General features: G+C 48.0%; 1 protein-coding gene across 6 annotated transcripts in view; it reads right to left on the bottom strand.

Moving 5' to 3' along the window:
- NUP58 (nucleoporin 58) overlaps positions 1-14,651 on the bottom strand; it is a 223,210-nt gene that overhangs the window by 121,360 nt on the left and 87,199 nt on the right. For all 6 annotated transcript variants that reach the window (XM_063951694.1, XM_063951691.1, XM_063951690.1 and 3 more), the window contains 2 exons: positions 9,214-9,293; positions 7,122-7,240 (listed from right to left, as the gene is read on the bottom strand). In XM_063951694.1, coding sequence (XP_063807764.1) covers positions 7,122-7,240; positions 9,214-9,293 — 199 coding nt within the window. The remainder of the gene's footprint in view (positions 1-7,121; positions 7,241-9,213; positions 9,294-14,651) is intronic.

Here is a 14,651-nt window from a genome sequence, read left to right as displayed (position 1 = left end):
TGTGATCTGAACCCAGTTAACAGCATGATAACAGCGGAGCCTCTGAAAAGATGGCTCACAACAATAATAACCCGATTTTTGTAACAATAACTATGTACAAGTATTGCAGACAATCCGCACTTGGGATGGGCGCCCAGCATCCACTACGGACTACGAGAAATAGAATTATCGGTAAGTAAATTCTTATTTTCTCTGACGTCCTAAGTGGATGCTGGGGACTCCGTCAGGACCATGGGGATTATACCAAAGCTCCCAAAAGGGCGGGAGAGTGCGGATGACTCTGCAGCACCGAGTGAGAGAACTCCAGGTCCTCCTCAGCCAGGGTGTGCCCCTGACCAAGTAGCAGCTCGGCAAAGTTGTAAAGCCGAGACCCCTCGGGCAGCCGCCCAAGATGAGCCCACCTTCCTTGTGGAATGGGCATTTACATATTTTGGCTGTGGCAGGCCTGCCACAGAATGTGCAAGCTGAATTGTACTACACATCCAACTAGCAAACGTCTGCTTAGAAGCAAGAGCACCCAGTTTGTTGGGTGCATACAGGATAACAGCAAGTCAGTTTTCCTGACTCCAGCCGTCCTGGAAACCTATATTTTCAGGGCCCTGACAACATCTAGCAACTTGGAGTCCTCCAAGTCCCTAGTAGCCGCAGGTACCACAATAAGCTGGTTCAGGTGAAACGCTGACACCACCTTAGGGAGAAACTGGGGACGAGTCCGCAGCTCTGCCCTGTCCGAATGGACAATCAGATATGGGCTTTTGTGAGACAAAGCCGCCAATTCTGACACTCGCCTGGCCGAGGCCAGGGCCAACATCATGGTCACTTTCCATGTGAGATATTTCAAATCCACAGATTTGAGCGGTTTAAACCAATGTGATTTGAGGAATCCCAGAACTACGTTGAGATCCCACAGTGCCACTGGAGGCACAAAAGGGGGTTGTATATGCAGTACTCCCTTGACAAACTTCTGGACTTCAGGAACTGAAGCCAATTCTTTCTGGAAGAAAATCGACAGGGCCGAAATTTGAACCTTAATGGACCCCAATTTGAGGCCCATAGACACTCCTGTTTGCAGGAAATGCAGGAATCGACCGAGTTGAAATTTCTTCGTGGGGCCTTCCTGGCCTCACACCCCGCAACATATTTTCGCCACATGTGGTGATAATGTTGTGCGGTCACCTCCTTCCTGGCTTTGACCAGGGTAGGAATGACCTCTTCCGGAATGCCTTTTTCCCTTAGGATCCGGTGTTCAACCGCCATGCCGTCAAACGCAGCCGCGGTAAGTCTTGGAACAGACATGGTACTTGCTGAAGCAAGTCCCTTCTTAGCGGCAGAGGCCATGAGTCCTCTGTGAGCATCTCTTGAAGTTCCGGGTACCAAGTCCTTCTTGGCCAATCCGGAGCCACGAGTATAGTTCTTACTCCTCTACGTCTTATAATTCTCAGTACCTTAGGTATGAGAAGCAGAGGAGGGAACACATACACCGACTGGTACACCCACGGTGTTACCAGAACGTCCACAGCTATTGCCTGAGGGTCTCTTGACCTGGCACAATACCTGTCCAGTTTTTTGTTCAGGCGGGACGCCATCATGTCCACCTTTGGTCTTTCCCAACGGTTCACAATCATGTGGAAGACTTCCCGATGAAGTCCCCACTCTCCCGGGTGGAGGTCGTGCTGAGGAAGTCTGCTTCCCAGTTGTCCACTCCCGGAATGAACACTGCTGACAGTGCTATCACATGATTTTCCGCCCAGCGAAGAATCCTTGCAGTTTCTGCCATTGCCCTCCTGCTTCTTGTGCCGCCCTGTCTGTTTACGTGGGCGACTGCCGTGATGTTGTCCCACTGGATCAATACCGGCTGACCTTGAAGCAGAGGTCTTGCTAAGCTTAGAGCATTGTAAATTGCTCTTAGCTCCAGTATATTTATGTGGAGAGAAGTCTCCAGACTTGATCACACTCCCTGGAAATTTTTTCCTTGTGTGACTGCTCCCCAGCCTTTCAGGCTGGCATCCGTGGTCACCAGGACCCAGTCCTGAATGCCGAATCTGTGGCCCTTTAGTAGATGAGCACTCTGCAGCCACCACAGAAGAGACACCCTTGTCCTTGGAGACAGGGTTATCCGCTGATGCATCTGAAGATGCGATCCGGACCATTTTTCCAGCAGATCCCACTGAAAAGTTCTTGCGTGAAATCTGCCGAATGGAATCGCTTCGTAAGAAGCCACCATTTTTCCCAGGACCCTTGTGCAATGATGCACTGACACTTTTCCTGGTTTTAGGAGGTTCCTGACTAGCTCGGATAACTCCCTGGCTTTCTCCTCCGGGAGAAACACCTTTTTCTGGACTGTGTCCAGAATCATCCCTAGGAACAGCAGACGTGTCGTCGGAGACAGCTGCGATTTTGGAATATTTAGAATCCACCCGTGCTGTCGTAGAACTACTTGAGATAGTGCTACTCCGACCTCCAACTGTTTTCTGGACCTTGCCCTTATCAGGAGATCGTCCAAGTAAGGGATAATTAAGACGCCTTTTCTTTGAAGAAGAATCATCATTTCGGCCATTACCTTGGTAAAGACCCGGGGTGCCGTGGACAATCCAAACGGCAGCGTCTGAAACTGATAGTGACAGTTTTGTACCACGAACCTGAGGTACCCTTGGTGAGAAGGGCAAATTGGGACATGGAGGTAAGCATCCTTGATGTCCAGGGACACCATATAGTCCCCTTCTTCCTGGTTCGCTATCACTGCTCTGAGTGACTCCATCTTGATTTGAACCTTTGTATGTAAGTGTTCAAATATTTCAGATTTAGAATAGGTCTCACCGAGCCGTCTGGCTTCAGTACCACAATATAGTGTGGAATAATACCCCTTTCCTTGTTGTAGGAGGGGTACTTTGATTATCACCTGCTGGGAATACAGCTTGTGAATTGTTTCCAATACTGCCTCCCTGTCGGAGGGAGACGTTGGTAAAGCAGACTTCAGGAACCTGCGAGGGGGAGACGTCTCGAATTTCCAATCTGTACCCCTGGGATACTACTTGTAGGATCCAGGGGTCCACTTGCGAGTGAGCCCCTGCGCGCTGAAACTCTTGAGACGACCCCCCACCGCACCTGAGTCCGCTTGTACGGCCCCAGCGTCATGCTGAGGACTTGGCAAAAGCGGTGGGGGGCTTCTGTTCCTGGGAATGGGCTGCCTGCTGCAGTCTTCTTCCCTTTCCTCTATCCCTGGGCAGATATGACTGGCCTTTTGCCTGCTTGCCCTTATGGGGACGAAAGGACTGAGGCTGAAAAGACGGTGTCTTTTTCTGCTGAGATGTGACTTGGGGTAAAAAAGGTGGATTTTCCAGCTGTTGCCGTGGCCACCAGGTCCGATGGACCGACCCCAAATAACTCCTCCCCTTTATACGGCAATACTTCCATGTGCCGTTTGGAATCTGCATCACCTGACCACTGTCGTGTCCATAAACATCTTCTGGCAGATATGGACATCGCACTTACTCTTTATGCCAGAGTGCAAATATCCCTCTGTGCATCTCGCATATATAGAAATGCATCCTTTAAATGCTCTATAGTCAATAAAATACTGTCCCTGTCAAGGGTATCAATATTTTCAGTCATGGAATCCGACCAAGCCACCCCAGCGCTGCACATCCAGGCTGAGGCGATCGCTGGTCGCAGTATAACACCAGTATGTGTGTATATACTTTTTTGGGATATTTTCCAGCCTCCTATCAGCTGGCTCCTTGAGGGCGGCCGTATCTGGAGACGGTAACGCCACTTGTTTTGATAAGCGTGTGAGCGCCTTATCCACCCTAAGGGGTGTTTCCCAACGCGCCCTAACTTCTGGCGGGAAAGGGTATAACGCCAATAATTTTCTATCGGGGGAAACCCACGCATCATCACACACTTCATTTAATTTATCTGATTCAGGAAAAACTACAGGTAGTTTTTTCACACCCCACATAATACCCTCTTTTGTGTTACTTGTAGTATCAGAAATATGTAACACCTCCTTCATTGCCCTTAACATGTAACGTGTGGCCCAAATGGAAAATACGTTTGTTTCTTCACCGTCGACACTGGAGTCAGTGTCCGTGTCTGTGTCGACCGACTGAGGTAAATGGGCGTTTTAAAGCCCCTGACGGTGTTTGAGACGCCTGGACAGGTACTAATTGGTTTGCCGGCCGTCTCATGTCGTCAACCGACCTTGCAGCGTGTTGACATTATCACGTAATTCCCTAAATAAGCCATCCATTCCGGTGTCGACTCCCTAGAGAGTGACATCACCATTACAGGCAATTGCTCCGCCTCCTCACCAACATCGTCCTCATACATGTCGACACACACGTACCGACACACAGCACACACACAGGGAATGCTCTGATAGAGGACAGGACCCCACTAGCCCTTTGGGGAGACAGAGGGAGAGTTTGCCAGCACACACCAAAACGCTATATTATACAGGGACAACCTTATATAAGTGTTTTCCCTTATAGCATCTTAATATATAATAATATCGCCAAATAAATGCCCCCCCTCTCTGTTTTAACCCTGTTTCTGTAGTGCAGTGCAGGGGAGAGCCTGGGAGCCTTCCTAGCAGCGGAGCTGTGTACGAAAATGGCGCTGTGTGCTGAGGAGAATAGGCCCCGCCCCCTTTTCGGCGGGCTTCTTCTCCCGTTTTTCTGACAACCTGGCAGGGGTTAAATACATCCATATAGCCCCAGGGGCTATATGTGATGTATTTTTAGCCAGCATAGGTACTTTCATTGCTGCCCAGGGCGCCCCCCCAAGCGCCCTGCACCCTCAGTGACCGTTGGTGTGAAGTATGCTGAGAGCAATAGCGCACAGCTGCAGTGCTGTGCGCTACCTCATGAAGACTGAGAAGTCTTCAGCCGCCGATTTCTGGACCTCTTCTCTCTTCAGCATCTGCAAGGGGGTCGGCGGCGCGGCTCCGGTGACCCATCCAGGCTGTACCTGTGATCGTCCCTCTGGAGCTAGTGTCCAGTAGCCTAAGAAGCCAATCCATCCTGCACGCAGGTGAGTTCACTTCTTCTCCCCTAAGTCCCTCGTTGCAGTGAGCCTGTTGCCAGCAGGACTCACTGAAAATAAAAAACCTAACAAAACTTTTACTCTAAGCAGCTCTTTAGGAGAGCCACCTAGATTGCACCCTTCTCGGCCGGGCACAAAAACCTAACTGAGGCTTGGAGGAGGGTCATAGGGGGAGGAGCCAGTGCACACCACCTGATCCTAAAGCTTTTACTTTTGTGCCCCGTCTCCTGCGGAGCCGCTATTCCCCATGGTCCTGACGGAGTCCCCAGCATCCACTTAGGACGTCAGAGAAATCAGGATTTGGTACTTACCAATAAATCCCTTACTCCGATTCCACAGGCGACACTGGACGCCCACCCAGCGCTGTTTCCTCCTTTTTTCGTTCACGGTTTCCAGATCACTGTGTGACTGCTTGTTTTGTTCAGGTTAACCTTTTTTCTAATAGGTTTCCAGGTCTGACTTAGTGTTGTCCTGGTTTACAGGGCTTCGTTAACCTCCTCTACTTTAACGTTGGTCTCTTCCAGCTCTCCTCGGGTACAGTTTTACGTAGACTGGCTTGGAGGGGGGACATAGTAGGGGAGGAGCTAGCCACAGTGTTAGAGTTTTAAAGTGCCAGCTCCCAGTTACTGCCTACTATATCCCCATTGTGACTGCTCTCCAGTGTCCCCTGTGGAATCGGAGAAAGGGATTTATTGGTAAGTACCAAAATCCTGATTTTAGGTTGCTGGAGTATCCCTGGAGGAGCTGGCAATCTTGGTGCAGTGCTGAGAATGTAGAGAATGGCGCCATGAAGCCTCTGGACCCACTCTGAGATAGCTCCGCCCCCTACAATGGCGCCTGAGCTAACATGATTTTTATACTGGCGAAGTCTCCCAATGTGCGCAAAATGAGGCACCAACACCTATTTTCGCAACCGCTGGCCAGTCTACGCAGGTGGCTATGGGATCACCCCAAGGGGAGTCCGTAAGACCTCCCCATGATCGTGACGCACATAAAACCCGGTTGTCACTCACCACTCTGCTGACCTTCAGGCTCTGTACTGGGGGTGTGCGGCGTGCTGTGGGTGTGTGCGCAAAGAGCGCAATTCCTGCGGTACACTGACCCTCAGGGCCGTTGTCCTGTCAGCGGGATCGGACTCCTGCAGGAGGCCGGTGTCGGCCCCACCCCCAGTGTCCCTCGGTGCAGGTATGCTGTTGTTCAACAGCCTACCTGAAAACAATAAACGTTCTAAATAAACTGAAGAAAAATCCTCTGAAGCTCCAGAGTGTGCATCCTCTCCTGAGGGCACATTTTTCTAAACTGAGCTGTAGGGCTGGCCATTGGCCATCGATGATGCAAAATCAATGGTCTGTGGCCGATGTTGCATACTTTTACCATCGATGGGGGAGAACCAGACAGTTTCCCTCTATATATGACTAGGCCTAAACGAATATTTTTTTTATTTAACAAGTTACCTGGACACGGAACAACGCTCCGCCCCCAGGCTGTGATTGGCCCGCGGATCTTTCACAGAATAAGAGGGACGGCCATCGATGAGAGAAACCATCGATGGTCTCCCATAGCATAGTTAACGACCATCGATTGCCACTCTGTTTCACCATCGATGGCAACCATCGATGGCAAACACACCGATGGCCATTCCTACTGAGCTTTGGGGGGAGAGCATAGAGGGGAGTAGCCAGCACACCCTGTTTGAAGAATTTAAAGTGCACCGGCTCCTTTGGACCCCATCGTACTAAGTGACCCCAGTATCCCTTATGGATGTTAAAGAAAAGTAACTGAAAGCCAAGTTAGGGCAAGATCTTCCAACTGTGTAAATTTGTAACTTACACAGCACAGGGGTTAATTACTTACACAAACATCCAAATCATTTTTTTATACATTTTTTATTTAAAAAAAATAAAATAAAAATCTGCGACAAATAGCAAATTATGAGTTTAGAAAATTACTTTATGACCCTGCCAGTTCACAGTAACAGCACAATCTGGAACAATTTGTTGTGTCGTGTGGAAAACAGACAAATTGTTTAATTTTGCCTTTTTAAAAACTAAATCGAAGCCTAGCTTCTACTACTGTACCTTGGGGAGTGAGGTGTGAGCTGTTGCCTTGTGTTGCAAGGTGGTTTTCAAGCTCTTCAATTTGCTGCCTGTACTGCTGCAATTGGACTTCAAACTGTTCTACCAATGTCCGAAAGTAGCTGTAACACAAAAGAACAAACCCAGTACCAATAGGTATGTATTCATAATAGTACTTGTTATCTAAAGGATGCTAACGCAGAGACCTCCACTAAGTACAAAGACAGATTAATCTGAAAATCACATACATTTTAATGTATACAAGAAAACAAAAAAGGAGTTGTATTTACACATAGCTAACTACTTCTAAAATGGAGTATTCTAAAATTCACAGTATATAGGGGAAGGATAGATAGTATGGAGGGCAGGAGGGGAAGGTGGATGACTAGTATGGGGGGGCGGACAAAGACACGGCTAAGACACAGACACGCATATTTGTGCTTATCAAGGTATTTCTATTGTGCTCTGATGGAAGTTACATGGCATCTACCAGAAATGCTTTCAGATTTGAATGTCTCCAAGTTTGTTAATCAACAGAGATGGCATCATGTTGACATCTGCCTAACAGCTGCTCCACACAAACTCGTCCCCGAAGCCTATATTCCCGGGAAGTCACCGAAGGAGGAAAACCCAGAGAGAATTTCCTTGTTTAAGTGAAAAGCCGAAACAACTTTCGGCTGGAACGTAGTAACCGTACGGAGAACCACTCTATCATCATGAAATAAAAGAAAAGGCGGCTTGCAAGCCAAAGCCCCCAACTCAGAAACACAGCGAGCTGAGGCAATAGTCATTAGGAAGAACAGTTTCCAACCAAGTAACGAACTAAAGATCTACTGAATCTAAAGGCTCAAAAGGAGCCTGTTTGACAGCCGATAGGACTAATGCCAAATGCTCACTTTATAATGATGATGATGATGATTATTCTTATTCAGCCAAACAGCAGAATTCATCCAAACATATGAAGCAACAGTAGTAACTATGAGAATTACTATTTTCAACCAAACAGCAGATACTATAACAACAGATAATTTACATATTTCTCTGGGGGACACTCTTGACAATGGGGTGTAGTAAGAATTGAGGAGCTAGCATTTAATAGGCTAACTTTGTGTGTATATAAGCTTATCTCCTCCAACCCCTACCTCAGTTTAAACTTGATGGGGCGATTCAGATGTTATCGCCAATCACGGCAACCATGTGCGCCTGCAGGCAGCTGTTCTATTGTTTCTGCGGCTAGTACTTTAGTCAGATTTGGGCACCAAAACAATTGCATTCCGTTCTGACCAAAGAATAGGCTGAAGACTAAGGACAATATATAGCATTCTTCTCACATGCACAACCCAGTCTCACAGAACAAGATCTGCACATTTACAGATCTTAGAATTGTCCGTAAACCATCAGGTTTACGTACAATTCTGTATCAGGCCCTATAACCACCGTGTTCCCCAACAGGATGAAAAAGAAAAGAGTTAGAAGACACAGCAAAGTCCATGGGACATGCTTATTGTGGCATCACTGACATCACTGTATATTAACCAACAGAACGTAATAGACAAGCACCGCCGCTTAAATAATGCCTAAATTCTCCAGACTGAATTTATGTTTACATTTCTTAATTATGTAAGCTCTGTAAAAAAGCAATTATAAGAAGGTAAAAAAAAAAAAAAAATTCCATCCCACTGCTACAAAATAATATTTTGCGTGTACTTCAAGGAGTTAGTACAGTAATTCTGGTAGATGCGCTGTTTGCCAGACCTGTGATAGTCCCCTACTGTATCCTTCTCCATGCTTGGCCTCTAATATGACAAATAAGTGTAGAGGTCGTACGTCTCCATGAATAGAAAGACCATAGGCGATGGGAAAAGACATTCTTTGCCAGTTTAAACAGGCTGGAAGAAAAAGTATGCAGTGTGGTACAGACATACTGTCGCTGTAAAGGGATCATGGCAGGCCCATAGCAAGTAGAATTGTATTTTTCATGTTAACGCAACCATGACGTTAACTTTTCCTTCACAGTTGCTGCAGAAATAATGAAGTCACACAAGGTAGTTTAAGGTTTCTATTGATCATCTCCATATATGTCAAGGAAACTTACTCTGATGGAGCTGTATTTTCATGTTGAAGGCCTGGTGGAGTTTTCTGTGTCCTCAAAGCTATTTCAGCATTTTTGAGTTCCTAAAAATAAAAGTGAGAGATGAAAGTGTGATACTCAGCACACACCAAGCATGGAAGTGATATAAGGAGTGATAGATTAGCCCTGGCGCACTCTCCCCATTACCTGAATAGGGCCTCCAACCTTGATGACTGATGCACAATAGAGCATCCACAAGCCGAATGCCATGCTGTTATTATACAGTGTGCAACGGAGCCCAATTAACCCATTGTATTGGGTAATATAAACACTATGGGGTATATGCAATTAGCGGCGAATCGCGGCAAATTATCGGCCGTTTTTTAATACGACACAATTCGACAGTCTAATTTCGGCAAGTGGGTGCCGAAATTGACCATATGCAATAAAAAACGGATTCGACAGTCCCGCTGCCGAAAAACGGCCGATTTGACGGATTTGTTCCGTTTTTTTAAAAACGGGTAAAAAATAAGAATTTACTTACCGATAATTCTATTTCTCGTAGTCCGTAGTGGATGCTGGGGACTCCGTCAGGACCATGGGGAATAGCGGCTCCGCAGGAGACAGGGCACAAAAATAAAGCTTTAGGATTAGGTGGTGTGTACTGGCTCCTCCCCCTATGACCCTCCTCCAAGCCTCAGTTAGGATACTGTGCCCGGACGAGCGTACACAATAAGGAAGGATATTGAACCCCGGGTAAGACTCATACCAGCCACACCAATCACACCGTATAACTTGTGATCTGAACCCAGTTAACAGTATGACAAACGTAGGAGCCTCTGAACAGACGGCTCACAACAAATAACAACCCGATTTTTTTGTAACAATAACTATGTACAAGTATTGCAGACAATCCGCACTTGGGATGGGCGCCCAGCATCCACTACGGACTACGAGAAATAGAATTATCGGTAAGTAAATTCTTATTTTCTCTAACGTCCTAAGTGGATGCTGGGGACTCCGTCAGGACCATGGGGATTATACCAAAGCTCCCAAACGGGCGGGAGAGTGCGGATGACTCTGCAGCACCGAATGAGAGAACTCAAGGTCCTCCTCAGCCAGGGTATCAAATTTGTAGAATTTTGCAAACGTGTTTGCCCCTGACCAAGTAGCAGCTCGGCAGAGTTGTAATGCCGAGACTCCCCGGGCAGCCGCCCAGGATGAGCCCACTTTCCTTGTGGAATGGGCCTTGACAGATTTAGGTTGTGGCAAGCCTGCCACAGAATGTGCAAGTTGAATTGTGCTACAAATCCAACGAGCAATCGTCTGCTTAGAAGCAGGAGCACCCATCTTGTTGGGTGCATACAATATAAGCAGTGAGTCAGACTTTCTGACTCCCGCCGTTCTTGAAATATATATTTTCAATGCCCGGACCACGTCCAACAACTTGGAATCCTCCAACTCGTTAGTAGCCGCAGGCACCACAATAGGCTGGTTCAGGTGAAACGCTGACACCACCTTAGGCAGAAAATGAGGACGCGTCCGCAGTTCTGCCCTGTCCGTATGGAAAATCAGATATGGGCTCTTATATGATAAAGCCGCCAAATCTGATACTCTCCTGGCTGAAGCCAGGGCCAGTAGCATGGTTACTTTCCATGTAAGATACTTCAGCTCCACCGATTTGAGCGGCTCAAACCAATGGGATATGAGAAAATCCAAGACTACATTAAGATCCCACGGTGCCACTGGGGGCACAACCGGGGGCTGTATATGTAGTACTCCTTTTACAAAAGTCTGGACTTCAGGAACTGAAGCCAATTCTTTCTGGAAGAAAATCGACAGGGCCGAAATTTGAACCTTAATGGACCCCAATTTGAGGCCCATAGACAATCCTGTTTGCAGGAAATGTAGGAATCGACCCAGTTGAAATTCCTCCGTGGGGGCCTTCCTGGCCTCACACCACGCAACATATTTTCTCCAAATGCGGTGATAATGTTGTGCAGTCACCTCCTTCCTGGCTTTTACCAGTGTAGGAATGACCTCTTCCGGAATGCCTTTTTCCTTTAGAATTCGGCGTTCAACCGCCATGCCGTCAAACGCAGCCGCGGTAAGTCTTGGAATAGACACGGTCCCTGCTGAAGCAGGTCCCGTCTTAGAGGTAGAGGCCACGGATCCTCCGTGAGCATCTCTTGAAGTTCCGGGTACCAAGTTCTTCTTGGCCAATCCGGAGCCAATAGTATCGTTCTTACTCCCTTTTGCCGTATAATTCTCAGTACTTTTGGTATGAGAGGCAGAGGAGGGAACACATACACTGACTGGAACACCCACGGTGTTACCAGAGCGTCCACAGCTATTGCCTGAGGATCTCTTGACCTGGCGCAATACCTGTCCAGTTTTTTGTTGAGGCGGGACGCCATCATATCCACCATTGGTTTTTCCCAACGGTTCACAATCATGTGGAAGACTTCTGGATGAAGTCCCCACTCTCCCGGGTGTAGATCGTGTCTGCTGAGGAAGTCTGCTTCCCAGTTGTCCACTCCCGGAATGAATACTGCTGACAGTGCTATCACATGATCTTCCGCCCAGCGAAGAATCCTTGCAGCTTCTGCCATTGCTGTCCTGCTTCTTGTGCCGCCCTGTCTGTTTACGTGGGCGACTGCCGTGATGTTGTCCGACTGGATCAACACCGGCTGACCCTGAAGCAGGGGTTTTGCCAGGCTTAGAGCATTGTAAATCGCTCTTAGCTCCAGTATATTTATGTGAAGAGACATCTCCAGGCTTGACCATACTCCCTGGAAGTTTCTTCCTTGTGTGACCGCTCCCCAGCCTCTCAGACTGGCATCCGTGGTCACCAGGACCCAGTCCTGTATGCCGAATCTGCGGCCCTCTAACAGATGAGCACTCTGCAACCACCACAGAAGAGACACCCTTGTCCGTGGCGATAAGGTTATCCGCTGATGCATCTGCAGATGCGATCCGGACCATTTGTCCAGCAGATCCCACTGAAAAGTTCGTGCGTGGAATCTGCCGAATGGAATCGCTTCGTAAGAAGCCACCATCTTTCCCAGGACTCTTGTGCATTGATGCACAGACACTGTCCCTGGTTTTAGGAGGTTCCTGACAAGTTCGGATAACTCCCTGGCTTTCTCCTCCGGAAGAAACACCTTTTTCTGAACCGTGTCCAGAATCATTCCCAGGAACAGCAGACGTGTTGTCGGGGTCAACTGAGATTTTGGAAAATTCAGAATCCACCCGTGTTGTTGCAGCACTACTTGGGTTAGTGCTACTCCGTCCTCCAGCTGTTCTCTGGACCTTGCCCTTATCAGGAGATCGTCCAAGTAAGGGATAATTAATACGCCTCTTCTTCGCAGAAGAATCATCATTTCGGCCATTACCTTGGTAAAGACCCGAGGTGCCGTGGACAATCCAAACGGCAGCGTCTGAAACTGATAATGACAGTTTTGCACCACGAACCTGAGGTACCCTTGATGTGAAGGGCAAATTGGGACATGCAGGTAAGCATCCTTTATGTCCAGGGACACCATAAAGTCCCCTTCTTCCAGATTCGCTATCACTGCTCTGAGTGACTCCATCTTGAACTTGAATTTTTGTATGTACAGTTTCAAAGATTTCAGATTTAGAATAGGTCTTACCGAGCCGTCCGGCTTCGGTACCACAAATAGCGTGGAGTAATACCCCTTTCCCTGTTGTAGGAGGGGTACCTTGACTATCACCTGCTGAGAAAACAGCTTGTGAATGGCTTCCAATACCGTCGCCCTGTCTGAGGGAGACGTTGGCAAAGCAGACTTTAGGAACCGGCGAGGGGGAGACTTCTCGAATTCCAACCTGTAACCCTGAGATACTACCTGCAGAATCCAGGGGTCCACCTGTGAGCAAGCCCACTGTGCGCTGAAATTCTTGAGTCGACCCCCCACCGTTCCTGAGTCCGCTTGTAAGGCCCCAGCGTCATGCTGAGGGCTTTGCAGAACCCTGGGAGGGCTTCTGTTCCTGGGCAGGGGCTGCTTGCTGCCCTCTCTTACCCCTTCCTCTGCCCCGAGGCAGATATGACTGTCCTTTTGTCCGCTTGTTCTTATAGGAACGAAAGGACTGCGGCTGAAAAGACGGTGTCTTTTTCTGTTGGGAGGGGGTCTGAGGTAAAAAAGTGGATTTTCCGGCAGTTGCCGTGGCCACCAGATCCGATAGACCGACGCCAAATAATTCCTCCCCTTTATACGGCAATACTTCCATATGTCGTTTGGAATCCGCATCACCTGACCACTGTCGCGTCCATAAACTCCTTCTGGCAGATATGGACATCGCATTTACTCTCGATGCCAGAGTGCAAATATCTCTCTGCGCATCTCGCATATAAAGGAAAGCATCCTTTAATTGCTCTATAGTCAATAAAATACTGTCCCTATCCAGGGTATCAATATTTTCAGTCAGGGAATCCAACCAGACGACCCCAGCACTGCACATCCAGGCTGAGGCGATGGCTGGTCGCAGTATAACACCAGTATGTGTGTATATACTTTTTAGGGTAGTTTCCAGTCTCCTATCCGCTGGATCCTTGAGGGCGGCCGTATCAGGAGACGGTAACGCCACTTGTTTTGATAAGCGTGTGAGCGCCTTATCCACCCTAGGGGGTGTTTCCCAGCGTGCCCTAACCTCTGGCGGGAAAGGGTATAATGCTAATAACTTTTTTGAAATTAGCATTTTTCTATCTGGGTTAACCCACGCTTCATCACATACATCATTTAATTCCTCTGATTCAGGAAAAACTACAGGTAGTTTTTTCACCCCCCACATAATACCCCTTTTTGTGGTACTTGCAGTATCAGAGATATGCAAAGCCTCCTTCATTGCCGTGATCATATAACGTGTGGCCCTACTTGAAAATACGTTTGTTTCATCACCGTCGACACTAGATTCAGTGTCTGTGTCTGGGTCTGTGTCGACCGACTGAGGTAAAGGGCGCTTTACAGCCCCTGACGGTGTCTGAGACGCCTGGGCAGGTACTAACTGGTTTGCCGGCCGTCTCATGTCGTCAACTGATTTTTGTAATGTGCTGACATTATCACGTAATACCATAAACAAAGCCATCCATTCCGGTGTCGACTCCCTGGGGGGTGACATCACCATTATCGGCAATTGCTCTGCCTCCACGCCAACATCGTCCTCATACATGTCGACACACACGTACCGACACACAGCAGACACACAGGGAATGCTCTTATCGAAGACAGGACCCCACTAGCCCTTTGGGGAAACAGAGGGAGAGTTTGCCAGCACACACCCAAGCGCTATAATTTATATGGGAACAACCTTATATAAGTGTTGTTCCTTATAGCAGCTTAAATATATCCAATATATCGCCAAAAAATGCCCCCCCTCTCTGTTTTACCCTGTTTCTGTAGTGCAGTGCAGGGGAGAGTCCTGGGAGCCTTCCTCACAGCGGAGCT

Source organism: Pseudophryne corroboree, chromosome 2 (assembly GCF_028390025.1).
Source record: "Pseudophryne corroboree isolate aPseCor3 chromosome 2, aPseCor3.hap2, whole genome shotgun sequence".
Classification (NCBI taxonomy): domain Eukaryota; kingdom Metazoa; phylum Chordata; class Amphibia; order Anura; family Myobatrachidae; genus Pseudophryne; species Pseudophryne corroboree.
Note: the sequence above shows the minus strand (reverse complement) of the source record. Positions and strands in the feature narration are given on the sequence as shown.